The 15,347-nt window shown below is 28.9% G+C and overlaps 1 protein-coding gene across 1 annotated transcript; it reads right to left on the reverse strand.

The window, feature by feature from the left end:
* Positions 1 to 642: 642 nt before the first annotated feature.
* Positions 643 to 2,686, reverse strand: LOC114391748 (RNA-binding protein 1-like). The gene is made up of 2 exons (XM_028352703.1): positions 2,330 to 2,686; positions 643 to 1,367 (listed from the first exon to the last, which is right to left on the reverse strand). Exons 1-2 carry the CDS (start codon positions 2,684 to 2,686, stop codon positions 726 to 728), a joined length of 999 nt encoding a protein of 332 aa, XP_028208504.1. The 3' UTR covers positions 643 to 725.
* Positions 2,687 to 15,347: the final 12,661 nt, after the last annotated feature.

A 15,347-nucleotide genomic window follows, 5' to 3' on the forward strand; every position in this document is an offset into this window, starting at 1 on the left:
ATCATAACAAACATAGCATAGTCATATCAAAGAAAAATTATGACTATACACTTATTTTTTTTCTTCCATGTCATTTTCTTCCTAATTCTTTTTCATTTTTCTATCACATAAATTAAAAGATTAAAAAAAACACGAGTCCTAAAACTAAAAATACATGACGATTAAAGAGTTATAGTCAGGAGTAAAAAAAAATTGTCAACTGTTAAATTTATTAGTTTTGTTAAAAATATTTTCATTATGTCAGTCTTATAATTGATTTTCAGGATTAAAATTATAATAATAACAACTAATATAATGAATTAGCAATCAAGGACAAATAATTTATATGATTTTTTAAATATCACAGTTGCAAAAAGAATGAAAAGAAAACAAAAAAGGTTATATCTAACGACAAATATAATAACTCCTCGTCAGGAGTAAAATAATAATAACTAATATAATGAATTAGCAACCAAGGAAACAAATAAGTTATACAAATTTATAAATTCGAATTTTATTTACACAGTTGCAAAAGCCCAAAGGAATGAAAAGAAAACAAAAAAAAAGTTATATCTAACGACAAAATCAAGATAAATTCTTCAAGTAAATTGGATGCTAAAATTAATTCCAGATTGAAGTTTCAGTTCGATGACTACGCAATAAATATTTGCATCAAATGATTCAAGAAAAAAAAAAGAGTGAACTTTTAATTTAATCTTGTATCTAATCATTTCTTCCTTGTGAGCCTATCTTTTCACCCCATCATTCCCACCAACATATGGATAACTTGGGAAACAATAGCCAAAAGGGTGTGGACATGGCTGAGTCATGGGTACCATGGGCATATGCCAAGGAAAAGAAGCATCAATAGGGTACCAATCATAGGAATTTGGTGCATGAAAATATAACCCATTATTTTGGTACCAAGGAGAAGGACCACAATCAGGGATTGGAATGCTGCTATTGGTACCATAATAATAAGGAAAACTTTTCAAAGACGTTCCTTTTCCATAATTGGATTTTAATTGATCAAAAGCACCATTATTATTATTCTCCAATTTTGGCACCACCCTCTTGACCTCCACTATTTTACCATTCAAATCATGGAAGCTATTTAGCATAACATTTTCAACCAATTTTTCTGAATCAAATGTGATGAATCCAAATCCCCTAGGCCGGTGTGTGACACTGTCTTGAATCACCACCACATCAGTTATTGTGCCAAACCTCTCAAAATAATTCTTGAACTCCTCCTCTGATATGCCAGAAGGTAAGCCCCCAACAAAAATCTTCTTTCTCCAAACCATTTCATTGATAATCTTCCTTTTGTTCATGATTTGGCTCTCTTGTTGCACTTCATTCTTGGGCATCTCTTCCATCATTTCAATCTATTAAAAAACACCATAAAAAAAAAAAAAAAGGTTAGTGAGGCTTATTGAAAAATACATAAAATAATAACTAAAAAAATCTAATTAGTAATAATAATAAAAAATCTCAACCAATCACATCAGTTAAAATTGGTCTTAATTTCTAATTTCTTAAACTTTGATTTTTAATTCTGCTGAATCACGTCATGTGATTCATGTAACTGGTGATATTCATCATTCATAAGATACAGCAAGCAAAAGAACCATTATTAAAATATAAAATACAGCAAGCAAAAACACCATTCATTGCTACTCGTTCACACAGTGGATTGAAAACTGGAGAGCATGAATTAATATCAATGGTGAAATTCAAATATAAAGGAAAAGAGGCAAGGGCTGTTGTTCATTGCTGGAACTTATGACTGAAAGGCACGTTTTCAGAACATTTTAATTACTAGCTAGCATAGGTTTATTTCATATTCGTGCATTTGGATAATTGTTGGCGGGATATAAAACAGAATGACATCACTATTGTTTTAAACAGTAAGAATGCTAGCTTTGTTGATTAGAGACAAAAGTTATTTTGCATTTATGCATCAGTTATTGTGTATAAATTCATCATAACTTAGGGTAGGCTAGTTTGATCATATTGTTTTGTTTAACTTCTACTAATTGGTAAATTCTTATATAAAAAACTAAAATCAAATTTAACAAAAATTTAAATAACTTGAAACTAATTTTATCATAATAGAAGTTTTGTTGAAAGGAATGGGGAAACTTACTCTCTTTTCAGTTACAACATGGAAATCTTCGAGTGTTTATCATGTAGTACAACATGAGGGTCTTCCATGACCTTATCAACACAAGACATTGTCGAGACATCATGGGTGTCTTCAAGGATCTTTTCAGCACAAGATATATCAGGTTCAACATAGATATATATCTTCTAGGGTTTGATCTTTGAGTGCTTTATCATGTAGTACATCAACATGAGTGTCTTCCATGACCTTATCTACACAAGATATTGTAGAGACAACATGAATGTCTTCAAGGGTCTTTTCATTAACAAAAGATATCTCAGGTTCACCATGGATATCTTTTAGGATTTCATCTTCGAGTGCCTTGTCATGTATAACATGGGTGTCTTTCATTGCCTTATCAACACAAGACACTATGGAGACATCACGAGTATCTTCATGGGCCTTTGTAGTACAAGATATTTTAGGTTCAACATTAATATCTTTGAGGGTTTTGTCATCACGGGACACAGCATGGAGAACTTTATCGACACAAATCCATTGCAGAGAAGTGAAAAAAGTTGAAACCCCTAGTGCTGCCATGAATCCAAAACGAATTTAAAAAGAAAAACAAATTCATTCTTATTAGGTAAGCTATTTTTTTTATGGTGAAATCTTATTAGGTAAGCTGATAGGAAATAAATAAAAGGCAGCAAAAGAATCAATCAATTAAAATATGGCATGACATGGATTAATTGAGATTTTCTACAATTGATTCAATGATAATAATCCCAATTAACCTTTAATACAAACAAAAATACCGATTGAAAACAAAGCAAAGCAAGAAATTAAAACTAATTAACTTCCTTAAGCAAAATTAGCCATGAAATTAATAAAAACATCACAAAACACAAATTGAGATGAAGAATTTGATTTATATAAAAAATTTCAAAATTCACTCTAAAAAGAAAAAGAAGAAAAAGAAAAGAATTCCTCACTTATATGATATTTAATTTTTTCACTCCTATATCATGCACTTTATTCCTTTGGTTTGGTCAATTTATAATCAACTACCACGTCTTCCATTCAAATCACCATCAATATATATTTTATCTTAAAAGATTATAGTTTCCATTTTATTTAGATTATGGGAAATCTGCCACGTTGAACCCAAATTTATTGAGCATGGATTTCAAAACAATTAATTAATTATAGCATGCATATTTGCAATGATTACGATCTTTTTGGTTTATTTAGTTCAAATAAAAATCATCATTCTGAAGTATAAAAAAAATCATTAATGGTGTATTACAAATTTGAACGTTTATTAGTAGTAAATCTTAACACTTTTTTTTAGAGATGAAAACACATTTCTAGTTACAGTATTTTTTTGGTACAGTGAGGAAAAATAGAAAACAAGAGCTAACTAGCACTAGCTAGACAAAAAAGGAACAAGTCTAAAACAGGAGAAGGACTAATTAACCACGAACTCCTCTAAAACAAACTCTTTGCGAGCTCCATTGGCACTACGATGAATTTGTATGTTCTTGTTTCTCTTGACATGACTTTTATATCATTTAAATTTTAACATTAAATACATTTAAATTATTTTTATATTAAATTTCTCATTATCTTGGAGTTGACTTTATCTTATTGATTTGTTTTTTTAGATGATTATAATTATTTTTATTGATTGAAATTAAAAAGTCCATTCGTCTTTGTATAGTAAAGGAAATTGTTTTTAAATCTCTCTAATTTTGTTCAAGTATTTTAATAACAATGAGTAAAGTTTGAGTATGATATTATAGTAGTCGTTTTCAGGAACGGGTCTATTTGTTGCACACTGGGAGTAATTGTCCCCATAAATTTTTAATGTTTTCTTCATAGTTTAAAATATAATATAAAAAAATTAATTTATAATATAAGTATTGGCCCCATAAAATTTATGTGTATAAATAATATCTCCACAATATTTAGATCTATCACTAGTTGTTCTCATACTTGCACTTTAAAAACAATTTCCATATTCAGACTCATGTGTGAGTATAGTAGTAATTTTAATACGTGTTTTTTCTGGTTAGATATCTAATTACTCATAGTTGCACTTTAATTAATTACGAAAATTGATTGATAAAATATTGATTAAAAATACACTAATAATTAAACTAAAACCCCGTTCAAAGATTATAAAAATATAATCATACATAAAATATTATAAAAATTAAAATCCTATTTAAATATCTTTTAAAAAAAGGAAAAAAAACAAATAAGGAAGGTATTTTTTTAATTACAAAATGTGATCGATCTCTATGTAAATAAAGATCGTGATTTATCTCTATAAAGAATATAATTTTTTTTTTGGAGAATCATTTTAAAGAAAGTGTGATCTATATCTTAGCAATTAATGAACATATTTTTTTTTTACTAAAGAATGTGATCTATCTTTTAGGTATTATTATTATTAATTTTGTCAATATATATATATATATATATATATATATATATATGTGTGTGTGTGTGGGGGGGGGGGGGGGGGGGGGAGATAGGATTAGGTAATAATTATAAGGTATTCTTATCCCTACTCATACCAGTTAAAATTTATGGATAAATACATGTATACCTGTCATGAATAATTTATGTGGGTACCTATTATATTGTTTGGAGTATTATTGAGCAGTTTCAAAGCAAAATATTAAATATGCACACAAATTTTCTACACTCAAAACGAGTAAATTTGAAAAAGAAATGGCTTGTGTGAATAGATCGAAACTCACAATTGAAAGGAGAGGTTAACATAAAACCGAAAGCACTAATTTAAAAGCAATGACAAGTGTATCACTATCAATGCAATATTGAAAAATCCATTGCACCTGAATAAGTGAACGTGCTCCTTCTTTTGTCATCACCAATTAAGTCCAGCTTCATACTTAATTTCAAGTAGTAAAAACTTGCTCCAACATACTAAGGGATTTACTTAAATTGGTTAAACATGATAGGTAAATATTGTAAGTCTCTGGATAGTGTGTTTAATTTTTATGGATAAAAAAATTATACTACTAAAAAATATATTTTTAATATCGTTAAAATAACATCAATTTTATAGAAAATTGATGAAAACGAAAACGTGATAGCATAATCATAAATAACGTGAATTCATTACTATCGGTTTTTCAGAAATCAATGTTAATGAACTTTCATTAACATTGATTATTTCAAAAATCAATATTAACAAAGTTACGTTAGCATCGGATTTTGAAAAAAAAAACTGACGTTATATTATCATATTTATAATATTTTTTCGTGCTTCTCATGCTCATTCTGACTATCACTCTCTCTGTATCTGGCGCTTCAGTCTCCCTCTCACTCTCACCCTTCACTAGAGCTCTCACTCTCACCCTCCCGACGATCCTCTCACTCACGACTCTAACTCACCACCATCACTCGTGAAGGTGCTCCCCCGCGTTCTACTGCGACATCGATCATCATTTCGTCTTCTTGATACCTCACGACTTGAAGCCTTATTTGGTTTTGTGACATGTTCCCTCACGACTTCCTCCCCATGTTAGTACCTGAAAATGTGCTCTCTAAGCAACGTCTTTGCTTCATGTCTGAAAAGGTGTTCTTTGTTCCTGAAAATGTGTTGGTTGACCTTGATGGTATTGTTTCATCTATGAACATTGTTTCAATATTATAATATTCAACTCTGGTTGACCTTGGCCCTTTATTTATAAGAACCTTCGAATTGAGTGTATTCACATATTGCATTGTTCATAATGGTTGGTCATCTTGTTTGAAATTGATTATAGTGCTAAATGCTACTAAACCCTCATGAGGTGAATTTGCAATTCTCTAATGAAGCTTGTGTTTCAAATTGATGATGGTGCTAAATGCTATGGTAGTGTTGTTGTTTTTTATTTTTTATTTTGCTTGGTTTGTGGTCATGCACATGGAAATTAAACTATACTTGTATTTTTAAGCTATGGTAGTGCATCCTTTTGTATATAGTTGTGGCCTTGTGAATTATGTATATGGTAGCAACTTCATGTACATGATATGAGGTTAATGGCAGTTTTTAGTAAAACTCTTTGGTGGCACAATTTTGTTTCTATAATGTTGCATATATGGTAGTTTTATAAAATTTGCATAAGTGACAATGCACCTATAATACATAAGAGGTCATACGAAGCTTTAGTAACTATGGTAGTTAGTTGTACCAATGGTTACAATTTAGTTGCATTAGCTGGTCTCAATCAATTAAGATGTATAAATTAGATGATAACCAATCATGCGATCATGTTCTATGGTTGTTGGTTTTCTTCCATATGTGGTATAGTATTTAAAAGATACCACTACTTTAAGCAAATTTATGGTTCTTAAAATAGAAAAAATGAGCATTTTTTTTTACCAATATGCACACTCCTTTTCTTTTATCATCATCTTTGAATTAATCCATAAAATAAGTATCATTAGTATTCTAGTATTTTACTTTTTACTACAAATAGTTATACTACTCATTAACTTTTAATTGGCATGGAACTTTATGAATGGTCCAAAGAAAACAAAAAGATTAGTGTTCTAATATTAGTGTATGAATAGATTTTTCATACAATTGTACTAAGCTTATTGATATATTATTCTTTCTATATGTTTATTTATGATTCACCATTTAATAATAGTAATTTTTATATTGTAAATGGAGTTTACAAACAATGAATGAAAATCAAAAGAATTGGAATGAAATGGCTAAGACAATGATGAAGATTAACAAAAGATTAAAGGAAATGTTCAACACAATTCATATTAAGAATTAGGTTAGGAATTTCAAGACTATTTTGAAATAAACATAACATGATATAACACACAAGTATTGCTTATATTAGTTTACTTTACTTTAAATGTAGCCTTATGGTGAAATGAGTAAGACCTTTGTTGTAAGATGAAAGGATCGATTAGAGCATACTTGACATTTCCTAGATAATAATGACAACATGCACTCTGTTATGTACAACCAAGATCTAATGAATCCAGCTATACTGGTTGGATGAACAGAACTTAAAGATTTCTATGGACTCAGAAGAATTCATCAAGTGACCAAGACCCATTTTGGACAAAGTGTTTTCTTCCTAACCATCTTCAAAAATAGCTCTCAACCAAAAGCTTATCCTAAATGACACTCCTTGTATCACTAAATTCTTATTTCAATCACTTTTAAATTCCTATTGAATGAGTACAAAGTGACTTATAACAGGTCGGTGAGTAATTCAGCACTATATATAATCAATACAAAAGCATCCTTGCCTGTCAAATTTTAAAATCATATGCATATATAAGATGAACTTAATGCTAATTTCATAATGTGTCAAGTACCATGTACTCATTTATGAAATGTGCAGGATTCATCCATCTGAATTTGAAAGAGATCACGGAATGCAAGATTGTTTATAATCATTGGAGGAAGTTTGCAAAAATTATCTATGGATGGAAGACTTTTGCACAATCACAAAATTTGGAAGTTGAAACTCAAATTATATTTAAGTTCCCAGATACAACATCTAACCTTGTTTTATTTTGGATTTGTTTGTAATTTAAGTACATTATATTATACTAATATCTATAAATTTTTGTTTATAACTCTTGTTGGTATATTTTGTGGGAAATGATGCTTGGAATGTTTCTACAAAGAATCTTTTTGTCAACTTATCATTTTGTGGATAGACAGTTTATTATATAAAATATTGCATATTCTAATATTATTACATTTAGTTTTCATTTACTTCTTTTCAAGGATGACTTACGTTTATTTTTAGAGTTTTTACAACTTTCAATGATAAGTTGTGTTATGTATAATTACAGTTGGTAATTAAAAAAATAGACAAGATATTAAAAAAAATCAAAAACACAACATCGATTTTTTTAAAAACTGTTGTTGTGGTTTACTGACAACATCGATTTTCTTAAAAATAGATGTTGGTGAGCAAAAAATAACATTGGTTTTTCAAAAAATCGATATTGTGTAGTTTAATTTAACATTGGTTTTTAAATACCAACGTTAACGTTGATACTTTTAACATCGGTCGTTTCAATATCGATTAATAACTAATATTAAAAGTCTATTTTCTAGTAGTGTTGACATGACCCTTTTCTAAGATAGACATTGATACGGTGAGAGTTTAGTTTTATTTCATTCAAACATGTTAGTAAATTTCAGTCATGTCTCCTTTAGTGGTGACTAGATATAGATCGAAATATGTTTTTAGGATTAGGATTTACTAGTTTATAATTTGCCCCAACATGCTACTACTTATATTTTTTGCATGATCCTTTTCTAATGACAATGTAGATGTTGATACGATGAGAGTTTTGTTTTAATTCGTTCCAACATGTTAGTAAATTTCCGACATGTCTACTTTAGTGGTGGCAAGATATAGATCAAAAGGATAATAAAATTACAGGAAAAGGAATAAATATGATAATAACAAGTGGGGTATGGGACCTAAAGAAACAAAATTTTATAACCGATAATGGACTATTGTTGTTATTGTTTTTTTGTTTGTAAAGTGTTATTATTATTATTATTATTATTATTATTATTATTATTATTAAAAACTAATTATATAATAACTAAAATTTGATGAAATATAATATTTAGATGAATTTTCTTAAAAAATAAAATTACTATTGATTTTATAATTTGAAAAAAAGTCATGAGATAAAAACTAATTATTCATTTTCAGATTATATTTTTTTACTGAATAAAAAAATCATATTTCTTTAAAATAAATAAATAATAATCCATTTTTTAATTGGAAAAATAAAAACCCTCCCTCTAACGTCAACCCCTAGGTGTACTTAGTAAAAAAACGAGAATGAATATAGCAAAAGCCATTTCTTAATTTTAAAAGGCTTAGAAATGGATCCCACAACATGGCCCAATTCAAATAAACCTCGATCCTTATATATAGTGGCTATTGAAGAAATAGATTTGGTAAGTCAATTATAAACAAATTGTTGTTTTCTAACAATAATAAACTAATATTTAGTGATAAAAAAATTGTTGGTTTTATAATTTTTGAGTTAGGACGCCGAAACATGTTATCCTCCAAAGAGCTGGATTCAGAATGTTGTCTCAAAATCAGAACGACAACTTTTCTTTGGAATTTGGAATCCAACAAATTGTTCCTAATAACAAATCTTGTTCAAATCTCTCGAGTTCAAAAGTGCATTTTATAGCATATCATATATTTGTTCATACCCAAGTAACCAACATGGCAACATAGAATACTCTCCCCTTTATTCTCAAAACCTTGATAGTGAAGTCACTTCTTACGTACGCCATTATGAAATTTATTCCTTTTTTTTATAAAAAAAAAGACTTTATTGTTTTTTTAAAATTAAATAATAAGTTTTGCTCACTGGCTAGGTTGCAGCTCAAGGCAAAATTAAAGCAAGATGCGTCTTAACATAGGACTTGGTCTGATGCGTGCGAATATTCGATAGTCGCACCACGACCCTTTAATTAAATATGCTACTACTATTAAATTTGTAGGACTACATTAACATATAAGAATCAGCCATAAATCGTTTTTCTGGTCAATCTTTTCATATCTACTATTGTAATTTCATTCTCTCTGCATGTGATAGAAGGTTTGAATAATCCATCTAGTTAGATAGCGTCTGACCCAAGAATATTGAGTTATACACCTCAGAAATATGTGAATGAAAATTATTATCTAATTATGTATATAGTAAAATTATTTAATTTATAATAAAAATTTGAAAGCATATTTTAAAAAAATCTAATTAAAAAGAAGTGTAATAATATATATTTACACTAACAATGTATTATGAAAATTAAACTAAAAAAAAGTTGTGATTTTAATACTGGTAAGCTTTCGAAATATTATGTCAGAATTTATTTTATTTTTTTTAATCATGATATTAGTATAAAATAGTTTCCCTTAAAAGTGATGATTAATTTTTATTGGAAATCTTGAAGAAAAAATAACACTCCAATCCGAGGCAGGAAAAACTTTTAAACTTAAAAAATATTTATAAAAATACTTATATTTACTTTATTCCAACAAAATGAGTGAAAATTCAAACCTATAATCTATCAAATACCAGACCTAATTTACTCTACTCAATCAACCCTGGTTATCCTAAGGGATTGTTGAGTATTGAGTAAAGTGATTTAAGAGTATAATAAGAAAATTATGGCACGAAAAACAATTTTTAGGAGTGTAGTAAAATAAAACAATAGAATAACTAAGATCCATTTTGTCTTGGTTTTACCAATACTTTTCTTGAATAACTTGCCTTCTCATTTTCTTCTTCCATAAACAATACACGTACATAATACCCAGAGCTTGTTCGATCACCATAATCAAGTATTTCTTTGCCTAGGATTTTGGGTCGTTTAAAAAATATTAAAGAAAAAGGCATAGTTGATGGATGTCATGAGTACAGCTACAAATGATCGATAACTTTCTTTTTTCTTCTCCCAATTGTTTGAGACCTAATAGATAATGATAATTAAATCTGATTAATTAGTTAATTGATCAAATTGAACACACAATGTTCAAACTGCAATATAATAGCAAAATGTCTTTCTATTTTTTAAATTAAAAGTTTGTTTGGAAACCAAAAAAGCAAATGGAAAGCAGTTCAACGGTTCATACTGCATCAAAACTAGCTACTAGCTGAATGTAGTTTTGCAGAGTGGTATATTGTATTGGAACGTGACATGCATCCACATGCTTCTTTGTACTTGTTAATTGAATGTTTTTGTAAATGTTAGTGGCAAATTTTTAGAAGAATAATATCTGTACCAATTGCGAGGAGATACTCGTACTTTCGGTGGAAAACTAAAGAATTTTATCATTTTTATAAATAATATTGTATTTTCTCCATCGTATATATTAATCATCTTATTTCACATTTGTTTTTCTTCTCTTATTAATTGTTTCTTTGTTGTAATACAAATTTTATTAATTTACTATCCCTATATAAAGATAATTTCCCCCAACAAAATTGCCTTGACACAGCCAAAAAAATATTGTGGGTTTGGGCCTTCGGATGGTTGTTGAACCCATAAACCAAATGAATGCATATCTGGTTTCTTATTGAAAACGCAAGTAATTATGCTATTTCATGTCAAATGCATAAAAAGATATGAAGTAAAAAAAAAATCCATTAAAAGATGCCAAAGCTGCTTTTTATTTGCTTCAACTAAAAACCTTAAGCATCACATTTCTAGATTTTTTTTATATGTTACTCAACTTACTTGATTATTTTTATTGAATGTGTGACTTTACATTCACAGCTAAACTCTAATGGTTAAACTCATTCAAATATACATTTATTTTTAGGTATGCAGTTGCATTATATTTGGAGAAAACTTTTATCACTTATTATTATGATTCTACTCAATTCCAAGAGAATTGCTTACAAAATATTTACTATCAGTTACACCTTACAGTATTAATCAATCAAATGGTAGTATTCAAGAGATTATAGTCGATATTTTCTATCTAAAAAATATATTATGTAATATTTAAATTTATTTTGTGAAATATCAAATACTAATTTTTTAATTATATATATAAAAAAAACTTATCTATTCAACAAAAACTTGACAAATTCAAGCCCACGGCAATCTAAAAATTAGAGCCAATCGAGGAGGAACCAACTAGCATACAGGCTAGGAAAGTAATCAGAACTAGATGGTCACATGACCTAAACTGGGGTAGTTACCTATGATATGTTTGGTTAGACTTTGTGGAGTTAGAAGGAAACTAGGGTTTTTCCTTTTTGTCAAAGACCCACGAAATTAACAGTTATCAAGTGAACTATGTAGTGTGCCTGGATAGTCTCTCCCTATACCCTAGCCACGCCACCTTATGAGCCACACAGTTCCCTACATGCTCCTATCATTTAACTCATTTAACACCATTACGAATCTTTTATCAATCTTTCCCCAAGATAGCATCTGCGTTGTTTTCATTCTCCAACGGTTATAAACCATATTGCAATATATATGATTCTTGAGGGATTCATCAACCTTTGGATAAAAACTAAAAGTTAAATAATATTGCGACGAAGAAGATGTGAAAATAATATTTTTTGTGTTAAATAAACGTCCATTAAATTCTATTTCAACCAAAAGTTAAAGATATACACTTTTTTTAACTTAAAAATAATATAAATACATAAAATGATATCCTACAATTAGCTGATTTCACATCACACAATAACTACCCAAAGAATATTATACTAGCTATAGTAGTATGTCCGTATGCGTGTGTGCATGTGTTCACTTAATGCACATTTATTATATATCCACAAAATAATTTGTTAATGAATCTAACTTATTTTCTATACCTCTAAATTTTCCAATTCTGCCCGCACCCGATTATTTGAATTTTGAAGAATGAAATGAAAGCAATAAATATATTCATAAAAAAAACATGAAGAAATTAATAAATTTGTCCCAGGTAACGTGTAAGAAGCATTATTGACAATCCCATAAAAAGAAAAAAAAAACACTATTGGTAATGAAAGTGATTGTGGATTGCTCATTGATATAGTCGTGTTTGATGTTTATAGTTTCTATTTTCTACACCCTGTGGAATCACTAGCTAGGTTACGCAATACATTGGATTCATTGGATTATAATCAATCAAAATTACACCTCTACATAATTAAAATGTGTCTTAGTTGTCTCTTTTCCTTCTTTTTATTACAATTGTGCAAGTTGGGTCGATTGAATGTTGGAAGCAAAGGGTAGTGGTGTTTTTAATCATCTTTGTCATACTTAAATTTCTTCGTCCCTGGATTAGCTATTCATAATGTAATTGTAAATTCATTATTTCAGGTCAGAAAATGGACAAAATGTTCAAAGCAAGATTGTGGCAATGGGTAAACAAACGGGAGTGATATCCAATGGTGTCAAACAATATATAATTAAGAAGATGAAAAATCCAGAGGTCAATGCCAAGGAGAAGGAATTCTTTGTTTTGACTGAACCTAGTGATACTAGAGTTTTCAAATGAATACTTTGAATTAGAGGATTGGAAGGTCAATTGAAAAAATATTTTTTTAAAAAAAGAAGGTTAATATTATGAGAGAAATTATACTTTGTTTTAATACAAGAATCTAAAAAAATGAGTTAGAATTGGGCCTATGCAAGGATTTGTGATCCGGTACTGATTATGAGTGGTTTTCTCTTTGTTCAATTGAAAACTTTGGGTTGACCTAAAAAAAATGGAAACTTTGGTAGATTGCTGACATATGGGATTCTACAAAAAAATACAAGCTTTTTTTTTTCTAGGAATGGTTTTCTGGGTACATTTGGTGGACGGTTGGAAAGTGGAACTAAATGTTTAACAATTAACGTCTATAGCTCATGTCTCACTAATTAAGAAAAAACATAAGCTATGGCATAAAGTAAGAGTAAAAAGCAGGTTGCGTTAAAGAGATTGTGTATCACAAGTAATTCCAATGTACATTATTACAAATTTTTATATTAGTGATGGACATTTAGCGACTACTTCAAGACTAACATAATTAGTGTTGATCATGTCAATGTTAACTCGACACTTATTTAATTTTTTATATCACTTTTTTTTATCATGTTCAACTTGTGTCAGTTAGTTGACCCAATTAGTGTTGACATAGTCACCACTTTACTAAATTGACTTTTGAAATTGTTTTATTTATTTTTATCCTTTTCACTTGTGTTGGTCTTACTGAAACTGATCATCATTTTTCCATTTTCTCAGAAACCTACTTTGCTAAAATTTAATCTCCTGCTTCAATCCCTTTTTAATTCTCTTATTTGCGAGTGGCTAGTGGTGACCAAGACAGTAGGATTTGAGCTTTAATGGTTGTGATAGTGAAGGGTGAAGATGCGATGGCTAAAAGCAGTGATTCATTTGATTTGCAATGGTCTTGACAAGACATGATGGTTGTCATGGTGGGGTTTGACAAGAATAGTGTGATGTTGTTAGCAGTGGCTTGTTCTAAGGTTTGGCCAAAGTAGTGGTTTGTCATGCCATCGATGATGGCTTATTTGATTTCGATTTTGATGTGTAGCTTGATTTTGGTTTGCTTGTACAAATAAATAGTGGTTAGAACAATGAACAAGAATAATGATATTCCTCTAACTAGTCCTCAAGTATGTGCATTGATTAGAACCATATGGACACCTTTAACAAGGTGAGCTATATTCTTCTCTATAAGAATCACACATTAAAGAAAAGCAAACTAGTATTATCCAAGAAATGATGGTATTAAATAAATTTATTTACAAATATAATAATATTGGTTTACTCACATAACTATTGGACATTTAATAGAAGTAAAGATGTTGTATCAACACAATCCTTTAAGGATGTTATCAGATGTTTTAATATTAATTAATGCGTATGGAAAAAATCTTGTTCAAATGAGAGAACTCACTTATAAGTTCCAATAGATCCCCATAAGGAGATTAAAATTTCAGTCACTAATTAAGATACTCCTTTACAATTATATGAAAAAAGAATTCCTTTATATATATTACATTAAGGGGAGATAGGGACTCTGTTTTTTATATATATATTTTAAATAAAAACAAAAAATATTTATAAAATTAAAAAATAATTAATAACACGAGTGAGTAATTATTGGATAGAGTAATATGAGTTTAAAAATTAAAGAATAAAATTTTCTAAAATTTGTAACATCATAAACGACTATTCCCTTTATTAGTATAGATTACTTTCATTGTGCAAGACTTTAGTCTTACTTGATAGAAGAAGATAATTTAGCTAACAATTTAAAATATTTAGGGCACTAAAAAAATATTTAACTATTTTTCTCTATCACATAAATCATGTCGCATAACTTTCTCCAGTGATGAGTGCAATCCACTAACAATGCAAAACCATTAATAATTTGAGCAAAACTAGATGAAACTCACAACGGACCAAAACGGGTATGAAAAAGAAGTTTCAAAATTTTATACCGAAATCTTGTCCTCTACAAAAGCCCACAATTAGTTTTCGAAGACATTAGTCTGTATTATCGTTCAAAATAAAATAATAATAATAATAAGTTAACAAAGTTTGTAGTTCACTAGTTCCTAAGGTTTAAAGAAAATTAATTTTTAATTCTTAAATAAAAAATTGACTGGTTAAAATCCACGAAAACAAATGATAAAGTCTCGCAAGTTTTAGTTTGTAAGGTGGTTCATAAAAGAGTCCACGGAAAAAAACGATAAAGT

The sequence above is a fragment of the Glycine soja genome, chromosome 17 (genome assembly GCF_004193775.1).
Source record: "Glycine soja cultivar W05 chromosome 17, ASM419377v2, whole genome shotgun sequence".
In the NCBI taxonomy this organism is placed as follows: domain Eukaryota; kingdom Viridiplantae; phylum Streptophyta; class Magnoliopsida; order Fabales; family Fabaceae; genus Glycine; species Glycine soja.

Excerpts from the sequence above, each read along its gene's own strand:
- LOC114391748 (XM_028352703.1), bottom strand. The coding sequence starts at position 2,686 with ATGGCAGCACTAGGGGTTTCAACTTTTTTCACTTCTCTGCAATGGATT. Across the intron at positions 1,368-2,329 it reads TGGAAGACACTCATGTTGAT|ATTGAAATGATGGAAGAGAT; the intron begins GTACTACATGAT and ends GTTTTTTAATAG.